The sequence below is a fragment of the Lynx rufus genome, unplaced genomic scaffold (genome assembly GCF_022079265.1).
Source record: "Lynx rufus isolate CCGP_SWC_20201006 ecotype Redwood Valley unplaced genomic scaffold, mLynRuf1.p SCAF_3, whole genome shotgun sequence".
NCBI classification, from domain to species: Eukaryota; Metazoa; Chordata; class Mammalia; order Carnivora; family Felidae; genus Lynx; species Lynx rufus.
This window is the reverse complement of record NW_025814845.1, coordinates 119,600,076-119,612,528: the sequence shown is the minus strand read 5'-3', so window position 1 is coordinate 119,612,528 and position 12,453 is coordinate 119,600,076. Positions and strand designations below refer to the sequence as shown.

The window sequence follows — 12,453 nt, the reverse complement described above, 5'->3', positions numbered from 1 at the left end:
GCCTCACATCTACATTGGTCATCCTTCACTTATGCCATGATTCAAGTTATCCAACTGCCTTCCATTTTTTCAGCCAGCTGCACAATGCCTTCAGTGGAATGTATGAAGATCAAGGGATCATTATAAAAAATGATTATAAAATTATCTTGTTTTGGAAGCTGACGCCAATAATCTGCTGTTGTCTCACCTTCTTACACCTGAAATACTAAGGATGTTCAGTAGGCCCCCATTTTTCTTACAGGGTTTAATACAGCTTGCATTAATATCTGAGTATTCCTACCAAGTTCTTGCTATTTTCTCTCCACCAATTCAATCCTTTAATTACTACTTAGCTTTCAAAGAAAGCATTTTTAGAAAATACATTTCCACAAAAAGGTATAAAAGCAGTAAGAAAAAAGCAAACCAATTCACTGACAACTCTTAGAAGATTTTTGATAGTCAATATCCTAAAGGAGACTGGTACAAAAATCATTCTTATCAAAACACACCGAGAAACACAAATTGAAAAATTTGAAATTTCTATTATTTCATATTACAGAATAATTTGTGTATAAAATGCTTTGATGTCTAGGGCTTCCTTCAAAATAATCTAGGAGAAAAGCAGATACGTATAAACAAGTTTTGCCCTAAGTTTGTAATTGTTGCAGCTGGCATCATACTAAATTTGTTCTATAGTCATGTATTTTAAACACACCTCTACACATATACTACAGACATACTCGTTTTCATATAAAAAGTCAACATGTTATAAACAAAACTGCTTTGGGTCCATGCACATATTTAATAATTTATAATTTATTGTTTAACTTGTTTAAATTTAAATAATTTATTAATAATTATGTAAATACCCATATAAATAATTGAACGATACCATGAACACAACACTGTCTACCAAAGTATCTGGGACCTGTGTAAGGTGGAAAGCGTATTCGTGGCATTTTATAACAAAAAGCTGATATATGCAGGAAAGCATCCATAAAATGAGAACTCTCTCCCAAAGTCCAGGACTATAACTGCCCTAACTACTGATCACTAAGAAGATTTATAAGCCTAAAATTAGGGGGCAGAAGCGAAGCTCAGATAATGGATAGAAATTTGTAAATGTCCCACACTTCAACTTTACAAGTACCAGATTAGTAATTTCAAATTGTAGTGGTCCCTCATTTTACATTAGAAATTTTAAAACAGTTTTCATCACTTCTCAATTTGATACTAAGAACATAGATACCTTGTTCTTTTAATTTAGGGAGCAGCTTGTCTAACACCACCATTTTGCCACTGTTGGTAACTAGATGCATATCTGTCGTATAAGGTGGACCAGGTTCAGCTCCATCAAAGAGATATGGATGATTACAGCATTTCCTCAACTGCATCAGAATGTTCAATAACCTCATTTTGTCCATCTTCCCTGCAGAGTTTAGTATATCTATATCCTTCATTAATATCCGAGTATACCTATTGAGAAGAAAAACATTTTAAAAGGGCTCAAGTTTTCCCTGACAAGTCCCTGTTAGATACTTAATTCCCTCCCCCACCTCAACCCAAAAATATCTGTAAAGAACCAATCAACTTCTAAGATGTGGTTAGGAGTTTACCATCTATTATAACATCTTTCTTTTTTCTTGTTTTTCTTTATTGCCCCCACTCTTCCAATGTTCACTTAGGCTTTGGGCCTTGAGGTCCAAAACAGTATGTCTCCTTGGGATGAATTAAAAGAAGCAGTATGACACAACATTAACTAATCAAAACTAACACTTAAGCTTTAAATGTAATTTTAATTCGTAGTCTTTTCCTAATGGAAGAGTACCACTATTCAATGTAGCTAGTTTAGAATTTGGGTAAGAATGTGAGGATCTGGGGAGGGGGAAAGAATCATGTCAGGATAAGGCATGATGATGAGAAAAAAATGAATACAATGTGATTTAAATATAAACAGAAGTACATGGAGGGAGAAGGAGATATGAGGGCAGTAAAGCTATAGCCATATATGTATTGTAAAAAGCCTTGAATGCATATCAAGAACTTAAACATCCTGCAGGTAAGAGTAATCTGTCTAAATACCAAAGTTTCAAGACCTTGAATCCTCTGAACAAAATAATTTCAATAACCTAAAGCCATCTATGCTTAACGATTCCAATTACGAGGCAGAAAATATTCATGGTAGACCTTTCCATCACATTTCTGACTGATACAAAGTTCACCAAAGTTTTTAACCAAAAAAAAGACTTCTCTTCCCTTAACATGGACTCAATGTTGTAGTTATTTTAGAGCCACAGAAGACAAAGCCTAATAGCTTTGAACCTTATAAAAGCCTTCCAAAAGTTTTGAGGACATTTAGGATGGACTACCTTCCACAGCAGTTACCTCTTTCCCAGATAATGTGCCCATTTCTTACATTCTATCTTTTCTGTCCTTTTATCAACAACTCCAGCCCTTTGCAAATACTTATCAAGTACAGAATTAAATACACTTGAAATATACCATAACCAGTAAACAAAAGGGCGCTGTTTATTTCCCTCCTTTGAACACTATACTTATATTAATATATGCTAAGATAATAATGTCTTTTTTTTTTTTTACAGCCATTTCACTTTGTAGATTCATGGTGACCTATCTATAAAAAGAAATTTTTTTTAATATTAAGTTAGTGGTTTATAGCCTTTTGGATTTCATACACACATAAAACCTAAGAAAAGAGAAAACTTACAAGGTTTTCAACATTTTTATTACGCCCTAGAGAGATGTTTAAAAATAGCTACCATGTATTACCACCATAAATTCACAAAAGGCCATTTTATCCTGCCTAAAATAACACATCAACTCAGAATGGAGTCTTATAAATTAAACATATGTAGCTTTACAATTTAAAAGAAAGCACATGAATTTTCTATCTCTACAATCTCCAACTTCATCAGAGATTAGCACTAATCCACAATCCAGTATTTGTGAACCACCAAGTTAACTATATGCCTACATCTGTGCCATCAGTTTCTTTTTAAAAAATCCAAGTAGAAGGGTTTATATATATACCCCTGTTTAGTTAAATGCGAAGTTTAATCCTTGGATTCATGAACCTCCCACTCTGATTCTGTCAGCTACTAGTTTCAAGTCTTTGTATTATAAATTTGATTAGCAAGTCCTAAGTCATATGACCAGAAAACTCTTCAGTCTGAGTTCAGAGAGCAAACAGGAATTCCTTGAAGACACAATTAGGAAAACAAGGTACAAACAAAAGTTAGTGAAGAATCAATAGTGATTTCAAAATGTCTAAGAACACATACCATTCCCTTTGCATTTTGCTGAGACCCACATAGATTTTTACTTCCTTCTTTGGAGGCAAACTCTTTTCAACGTCAGCTTTAATTCGACGAAGGAGGAATGGACGCAAAACCTTTCAGATCAAAAAGAAATGGAGATGACCTTATTTATAAGTATTATATCAGGATCTCAAGATTGTTTATTACATGGAAATTTATCTATTTTTTAGGACTTCTCCCTTCTAAATATGTAATTTCTTATTACCAAATTCCTAAAGGGTAATACAAGATCATTACTCATTCAACACATACAATGAGTATATACTTGCCATATTGTCACAAAATACTGAAAACATTTAAGTATTGATGCTTTCAATAGTCACTGACTTTCAGGTTTAAAACTAGTCATAGTACTCCCTTATCTGTGTATTAACCACAGTCTGGAAGCAGATGATCCTCCTCCTAACATATCATAAGGTCAGTAGTAGCCTAACCCTATAGCACAATGCCTAATGTCCTTCATTTCACTTCATCTCATCATGTAGGCATTTTTATCATCTTATCACAACAGTACAGTAAGGTATTTTGAGAGACCATATTTATACAACTTATGTTACAGAATATTTACAATTATCCTATTTTATAATTACTGCTGTTAATCTCTTACCTTGACTAATTTATGAATTGAACTATCACAGGTACGTCTGTATTAAAAAAAAAACCCGTATGTATGGGGTTTGGTACTATCTGTGGTTTCAGGCATCCACTGGGAATCTTGGAACATATCACCTGCAGACAAGAGGTGGTGGGGAAGGAGGGGGAGGGACGGGACAGGACTACTGTACTTGCAGGTACTTTGTCCAACAGTACTTAAAGCTATGCTCACATTTAAATGTTTTTATGGTTACAGTTTTTAAGTTTACCACCCTTTTGGTGGGTGGGCAGATGGGTGAAATAGATGATGGGGATTAAGGAGTGCACTTATGATAAGCACTGATGATGTACTGAATTGTTGGATCACTATACTGTACACCCAAAACTAATATAACACTGTATGGTACACTATACCATTAAAATAAAAACTTAGTAAAAAAAAATTTACTACCCTATTTTTTACAGAAGTAGACCACACATAAAGTACACAAATCATGACTATACAATTTAATAAATTTTAATCAAGTAAACATACCCATGTAACCAACTACCACCTAGATAAAAATAGAATACTGCAGAAATCCCTCTTACAACCATCCCAGTCACTATTCTTTTTTGTCCCCAAGGGTAAACAATAATCTTATTATTTTAACATCCTAGATTAGTTTTGCCTGTTATTTTTAACTTTACCCACATAGATACAGTATATCTGTATTTGTATACATTTTATCTCATTTCTTTTATTCAGCATGTTTGTAAACCTACCCATGTTATATTGTATGTAGTTCATTTTCATGAAATTTAAAACATCTACAAAACTAAAGATTTTTTATTTTTATCTTCCTATGTTTTATTTATACTAGCCTATAAAAATATGTAACAAATTAAAAACTGGTGAAAGAATCAGCAACACTTCTCTAATATCATCATGTAAGGAAGCTAGTGTAGTCTTAGATGACAGCCAGCACCAACTGCCAGACATGTTAGTGAAGACCTTCAGCCCCACTGGCCCTTTTCTAGAATTGTCCAGGTAAACGCAGCTGGACAAATCCAGGTAAAACCAGCAAAGAAACCACTCAGCCAACCCATAAATTCTGGAGTTACTAAAATATATACTATTAAGGGTTTTTTTTTTTTGGGGTGGGGGGAGGATGTTAGGAGTACTTTGCAATAACAGGTAACTAATACATCAAGTAAGAAAAATCTCATTTCTAAGTATACCTATGCTGACTCTGAATATCCTCTTTCATCATGAGACCACAGGAACTACAGTAGGAACTTCAAGACAGAGTACAGAAAGGTAGCTACCAGGCCCCAACTTGGTAAGCATCTTCATAATACTCTGAACAAAACAGAGATGCCAAAAGTGGATGGTTTTGTTATGTGGATTGTTTTAGTTTGCTTTATGTACATGTACCTATTTATTAAAGCAAAGTCTACATATATACCCCACACTCCTAGTAAGTAAATCTAAATTGGGTGCTTACATGCTTAAATGCCACCTAAATCGAAACAAAGAGATCTAGGAGATTATCACCTTCAAATACTTAATATAATTAAATTTCAGTACACGAGAATTTTAAAACACATAATTAATTTATATAGAAACAAGTATTTGAACATTCATAAACTTAATTATTCCTCTGTTCAAATATCCACTATGAATGAGGCACTGTGCTGGAGATACAAACGTAAGACATGTTTCCTGACTTTGTGTTTACAATGCACAGCAGGAAAAACATTTGTAGACTAAACATTTCAAAACCCTATGCAAAGTCCTATTCTAGTTAGAATGCCATGATTATTAAAGATGGGATACAAAGAAATTTCTAGGCTGGCCTTGTCCTCGGTATTCAGTGGAAAAGGCGACATTACCACTGAGTGCTGGACTAGGTAGGGAAAGAGGGGGAGAGTAGGAAAGGGGACACTAGATGTAGCAGGAAGGATAGGCAAAGACAAAGAAACTGCCATTAGCACAATGTTTACAGAAAACTGACAGTGGGGTCAGGAATTCTAACAAATTAAATTGATGTAAGAAGTGTAACAGAAGTTAGAGAATGTCAGAAAAGTTAAATCATGGGGGTTGGGGAGGAGAGCTGCCCACACCCCGCCAGGGGGCACCTACAATGCCCAGCAACACGTTTGGTTGTCACAAATGGGGACATGCTATTGGCATATAGTGGATGGAAGTGTCAAAAATGCTGTTAAACAGGAAAACCACCTAAAACTATCTAGACCAAAATGTCAATATGAGTTGAGAACCCATGAGTTAGGTCATGAAAGGCCTTGTATGCCACATTTACAAGGTCTGGCTTTATTCTGCTCGACACGCTATCTTAATCTGGGTTCTATTTGAGAAATTACCTACCAACTTTCACTTGTGAACCTTCATGAAGAAGGAACAAAGCTACATATCAAAACAAAAAATTACCAACTCTGCTCACAATGCACTATTAGCGGTTGCTTATACAGTCAATGGATTTAAAAACAAAAGACTGACCCCCTTAGCCTTTGAGAACCACATGTCTTAAATTCAGATTACTTTTGCATTTATTAAATTAGGATTTCATCCTAGGTTCTAACATTAAAAGCACCATACCTCACCCTGCTCCCCCTTACTGTAAGATCAAATGGTTAAGTGATAGGATTCAAATAGATCTGATTCTGCAGCACACCTGGGCGGCTCACGTGGTTAAGCAACCAACTCTTTTTCAGCTCAGGTCATGATCTCACGATTTGTGAGATTGAGCCCACATCGGGCTCTGCGCTGTGGGTGCAGAGCCTGCTTGAGATTCTTTCTCTCTCCCTCTCTCTCTGCCCCAGCCCCACTGGGTGTCTCTTTCTCTCTCAAAAATAAAGAAATAAACTTAAAAAAAAATAAAAATAAAAACAAATAGATCTGATTCTGGTCACTATGTTTTGTTTGTTAACAGAAAAATAATCCATTAATTTAAACCTCTCTACTCATGTTTCCCATTAGAAATATGCTTTAACCTTATTCCAAAATACTTACCATATGAAGCCTCTCAACCAGCTTTTGATCCCCAAGGCAATTGTTTGTATCAAACCATGAATCAAAGTCCTAGATTAACAAATGAAAAATATATTAAGATCAGAAATATTAACTACCAGTATTAACTACAAATACCCTATTTATGCTAGAGATAACAATGATTTCTAGAATTAGTTGAGTATTTGAGTTGTAGATTGCAAAAAATCATTTGGTTCAATCCCATACATTTCACGTGTCACTGTTAGCAATTAATTTTAGAACTACTTTGAGAATCAGATTACTTCCTAAACAATTTTCTCAAAAACAAAGATGACAAGTTTCACAATGAAAAAAAACAATAGTTGGAAGAGAAATTCTGTAGAATTAGAGAATTAATATTCTTGAAAAATATCTTTCTTTAGAAAAGCTTAAAAATTAAAATCACTTTAGTTTGTTCTCTAAGGCTACTCAGACTACTCAAACACAAAGTTTGCAGAACAATAGTCAATTTTAACTAAATTAGTTTAAATTACCAACATTTCATTAGTATTTGGGTAGGATCTGAAAAAGGGTAACATTTCCATATTCTTACCTCTTTAGCATATCTGGTATATATTTGTGCTCTGTTAGTAAGCATAATCTTAGAATTAACGGTGTTAACTACAAGAAAACTTTAACTTATTGCTAAACAAAGTATCAATGCACTAAGAAAAAGAAATGATCTCAAACAAAAGCGTCTAAATACATAAAAGCAGAACTAAAGTATTTTTCTGAGTTAAATGTCTTCCAAGAACACAAATTTCTCTATTCTTTTAAAATGATCCTTAACACAACAATCCAAAATTATCCCTTTTGGAACTTAATTGAGTTCTTCAAAGCCACACACACACACGCACGCACGCACGCACACGCTCGCGCGCACACTCTCTGTATCTCTTGCTCTCTCCAGCCATGGAAACAAAGTTAAAAAATGAACAAATGAACTCTGGTTCAGCAAAACATTGAAATTACAAACGGCATAGACTTTCAACATACATTATATTCTTAGGTACAGCCAACAGTTTGAGTACCTAACCATTTTTATGAGTGCAAATAATCTATTAAAAGGTAACATTTAGGTTCAATGTTTGTCAGACCATAAAAAAAGATGGCTAGACAGGTTTTACCGAATTTGAAGACAATCTCGGGAAGAGTACATTTATGGGACTTAAAACACAAGCAATGTGAAGCTCACAAATTCACCTGGGGTATAACCTGAGCAGTACTTAAGAACACAGGCAGTCCACCGACAGCCGCTGAAATTCAGGCCGTGACTACCTGTTTGGTATATGAATCTATGATATTCCAGAGGGGGAAAACAATGGTTTGTAAAATGACATTTGTCTGGGTGACTCCGTTGGTTGAGCATGAGACTTTGGCTCAAGTCATGATGTCACTGTTTGTGTGTTTGAGCCCCACGTAGGGCTCTGTGCTGACAGTTGGGAGCCTGGAGTCTGTTTCAGATTCTGTGTCTCCCTCTCTCCCTCTCTCTCTCTGCCCTTCCCCAGCTCGTGTTCTCTCCCTCTCCCTCCCTCCCTCAAAAATAAATAAACTTTAAAAAAAGAAGTTAAAAAAAAAAAAGAAACCCAAAGACACAAGTAAACTCTCAGGAGGCATAGAAAAAATTTGGTAGGTTATACCAGGCCATATAAAAGATGAAAAATTAACAATTATCTCAAGCAGGGCTGAAAGGTCAATTTTATTATAAAAATGTATAGCACTAAACAAAAACATTAACATTCCAACCAAACGGTAAGACATACTTACGTCTGCTGAATTAAAGACATCTGGCAACAAAAAATTAAGAAGTGACCAGAGCTCGTGCAAGTTGTTTTGAAGAGGTGTTCCAGTTAATAATAGTCGATTTGTAGTCTTGAATTCCCTCACTATTTCTGACAACTAAAAGAACCAAATTTATCATTAGAAGATTCCACATATTGATCAAATTCTAAATGAAGGTACAAATGATTTTCATTTCCAAATACCAAATTACCTTGGATTTTTCATTTTTGATCCTGTGAGCTTCATCTATAACTAAGTATCTCCAATTAAATTTTTTGAAAACAGACTTCTCTTTTATAAGCATTTCATAAGATGTTACACATACATCCCATTCTCCTGGTAATAAAACATCTCTGACAAAAGCAGCCTGTGCAGCAAGAGAAAAAAATTACATCAGGCAGATATAAACTATACATTAAATTTATTGATGACAAGTAATCTAATACATAAAAGAGGGTAGAAATATTAAAAAGAGATAGTTACCTATAGTATGCAAGCATGCAGAAATGGCTCAAACTAACTTCATTAATCATTTTCACTAATCATTTTTAAGTGTCAGAGCCATTTAGTAAAAAAATAATTGACGAATTGATTAGTGCAAAATTCAATAAACTAAATAACTCTTAAATGTCTTTTTTCATTTCCAACAGGTGCTAAAATTCTTAGGAGAGACAGGTTTAGGCAAAGGAGTGCATGGTTTGTGCCATAAAGTGAAGACTCAAGGATGGTTTGCAGTAACCATTTTCACTCCTTTCATATTTACAATCTATTAAGGCTTTGCTATTGTAAGTCTTATTTTACAAGAAAGTAAAGCAAAAAGTGGTTTAAATTGGGCTCCAAAACATAAAAAGCAATTTGGTAACTTAAAATACCCAAAATATCTATACAAGGAGAAAAAGAAATCTAGAATCATCACTGATTGCTAAATGAAGAGGAAACAAAATTAAGTACATTTACTTTTAACATAGTACACTTTAAAATCTGAACTTTATATTCTCAAAAGTATCATTATTTCCTTCCAAAAAATTTCAACTAACCAACATTTTAACTTATTTCAATAAATACCACACCAGCTAACCAAAATACTATGATTGGCTCAATCCATCTTTAAAAAATACCGTGACTATTAATTACCATTATGCATATCAATCTAAACAAAATCTGGCTCCTCAAATTTCCAACCACTTCTCAAACTCAAAACTTCTTTAAACAAGGATTCTGCTTCTAGAATGAGAACATGCCCTTTGATTTTATACAACCAATCTCAAAATAAAAGAAACTATATTCATATGGCATCATACAGTCTACAACTCCTTTTCCCCAGTAGGATTCTTGACCACCAAGATAATATGACATCTGTAAATTACGAATATTTGTGAAGACCCAAGTTTACTATTGGACTCCTTCTCTTTTATCCTCTTCTAGTTACCCCCCTCCCCTAAACCTAAATTCAAATTGTTTTAATATCAAAAATGTAAAGGAACATGAAAAGCTTACTCTTTGTTCTTTATCTCCTATCAAGCAAACAGATCTAAGTGTTGGTACCCATCTCTTGAATTCACTCATCCAGTTGTGTAATGTAGACTTAGGAACCAAAACCATATGAGGACCAGGAATGTTTCTATAGTGTTTCATGTACCCAAGAAGAGAAATTGTTTGAAGAGTCTTTCCCAAGCCCTGAAAAAGTAACCACAAAGCAATGAAAAACAAAAACAAAGTAGACATCCATATTTGTATTTCCTCACATACAAAAATATTCAAAAGCAAAGCTGTGTTTGTAATAACTAACAAATTGCAAGCACATGATATGTGTCAAGCTCAGCAGTGTTGTTTTTTAATCTTCAGAGGTCTATAAGGAGGTACTACTACCATGCCCATAAGGCCCAGAAGTTTAAGTGACTTTCCCAAAGTCGCATAGCGGGGCTAGAAGTAAGACCCATTTCTTTTGACTCCATGCAATTAAGTGTTTTAGCACTATCGCTGTATGGAAATTTTGAAACATTTCACTACATAACTAATAAGTAGTAAACGAGGTAAATGTTTTGAGACAGAATTATACAAGCTGCCACACTGAGAAAATATTCATTGATGAGAAATCAATGAGCCTCACTTGTGTTTTACAGAAGTGGAGGGAAACAGCCAAAACATTTTATTACAAAAGTCTGTCAAAAACATGTTTCTCAAAATGTATTACTTTTACATTTATTACACTTTTATAAATAATAATTTCTCACAACTGAAGTATAGATTCTGCTTCTGCAACTAAAGCAAGTCTGACAGAGTTTAGTTTGCTAACAGTTCTAGATTGTAATCAACAAAAATTATGTTCTACTGTCTTAACTTGTATAAATTTCATGGTACAAAGGATTTTCAATTACAAAAATATGGCCTTCTAAAAAACTATGAAACACATACCATTTCATCTGCAAGGATACCATTGATGCCATTCTCATACAAAGAAATGAGCCAATTCAATCCTCGGACCTGATAATCTCTCAGTTTACCCCATTTTACATCTGAGAATAAGAGAGAAAACACAATGCACATTTTAAAGACACAAGAAATAAAGAAAGGCTGTCCCTTTCATCTGATACTTGGGTTTAACTTGGACTTGCACAAGTTTACTCTGTGACTTTCCTGTCTTCAATTTGCAAGTCATTAGAAGCAACCACTGTGATCTGGAGCCGAGAAGGAGCGGACGGATAAGGAGAATAACCAAGTGCAAAAAACATGACTGTAAAGCATCGGATTACCTACCCCAATCACTCAGTTCTTATGTTACCAATATATATTGGTACTAGAGACTCTCTTTGCTCTTTATATCCTTTTTTTAATGTTATCACAAATGTTTTTAAACCAAGTGTTTTCACCTTCCATGATAACCCATAGACATTCTCTGGGGATTTAGTTTTCCTCCTAACAAAGGGGAAATAAGACAAGATATACAGAAATTGTTTTTCCTTTACCTTTTATAAGTTACTTTTTTAACAGGCTCAAAAGAGACAATATCTCTTCTGGGGTTTACTACACATTTCCCACCCCAGAAAAATTACTAAGTATACACATCATAATCACCAGATATTTTTTTTAAATATGCACATCTATACCCTATCGTCTTTCAAAAACCACTGCTTTCTGGGAAAACTAGCTACAATGTAGAAATGTGAGAAAGAAACAACCCAAATAATTCAAATTTCCTTCTCCCTCTGCACCAAACACCTGGCTCTATTTTCTAACTTCATGAAAAGAAATGGAAACTGGGTATTCCACAGCCCAAAAAAACCCCTGAAAATACATACTTTAAACAGATCGCTGAATTTCTAACCAGATCCTGTCTTGTCTGAAGTTCAACTTGCTAAGAGTTAAAATTACAGTTAATTTAAATAACAAGTCCAAACTGTAGGTCCTATAGTGACCTTTATAAAGTTTTGCTGTTGGTTAACAACCATTATGACCACACAAACAAGTTATCCAGTAGTAAGAGAAAGGAGATCAGGAAAAAAAACAAAAAAAAAAAAAACAAAAAACTATCAGGCTTCCGTAAAGACAAACATGCCACCAGACAAAATTATATATATGTAAAACTTAAATCTGGTTAACCAGGTTTTCTTTAGGAAAACCATTAAAAAACAAATGTTTCAGAAAAAAATTTAAAACTAACTTAATACAAAATCCTGAGATCAGTTAACCAAAGTGTTCATGAAGTGTTTTTCTTTACACATTAAGTTT

The 12,453-nt window shown here is 34.2% G+C and overlaps 1 protein-coding gene across 1 annotated transcript in view; it reads right to left on the bottom strand.

Annotated features, from left to right (window-relative positions):
- Positions 1–12,453, bottom strand: part of SMARCA5 (SWI/SNF related, matrix associated, actin dependent regulator of chromatin, subfamily a, member 5) — a 37,761-nt gene that overhangs the window by 13,689 nt on the left and 11,619 nt on the right. The window contains exons 5-11 of the mRNA XM_047091045.1: positions 11,140–11,240; positions 10,222–10,401; positions 8,936–9,091; positions 8,710–8,841; positions 6,925–6,993; positions 3,282–3,391; positions 1,229–1,455 (exon numbers count right to left, since the gene is read on the bottom strand). Coding sequence (XP_046947001.1) covers positions 1,229–1,455; positions 3,282–3,391; positions 6,925–6,993; positions 8,710–8,841; positions 8,936–9,091; positions 10,222–10,401; positions 11,140–11,240 — 975 coding nt within the window. The remainder of the gene's footprint in view (positions 1–1,228; positions 1,456–3,281; positions 3,392–6,924; positions 6,994–8,709; positions 8,842–8,935; positions 9,092–10,221; positions 10,402–11,139; positions 11,241–12,453) is intronic.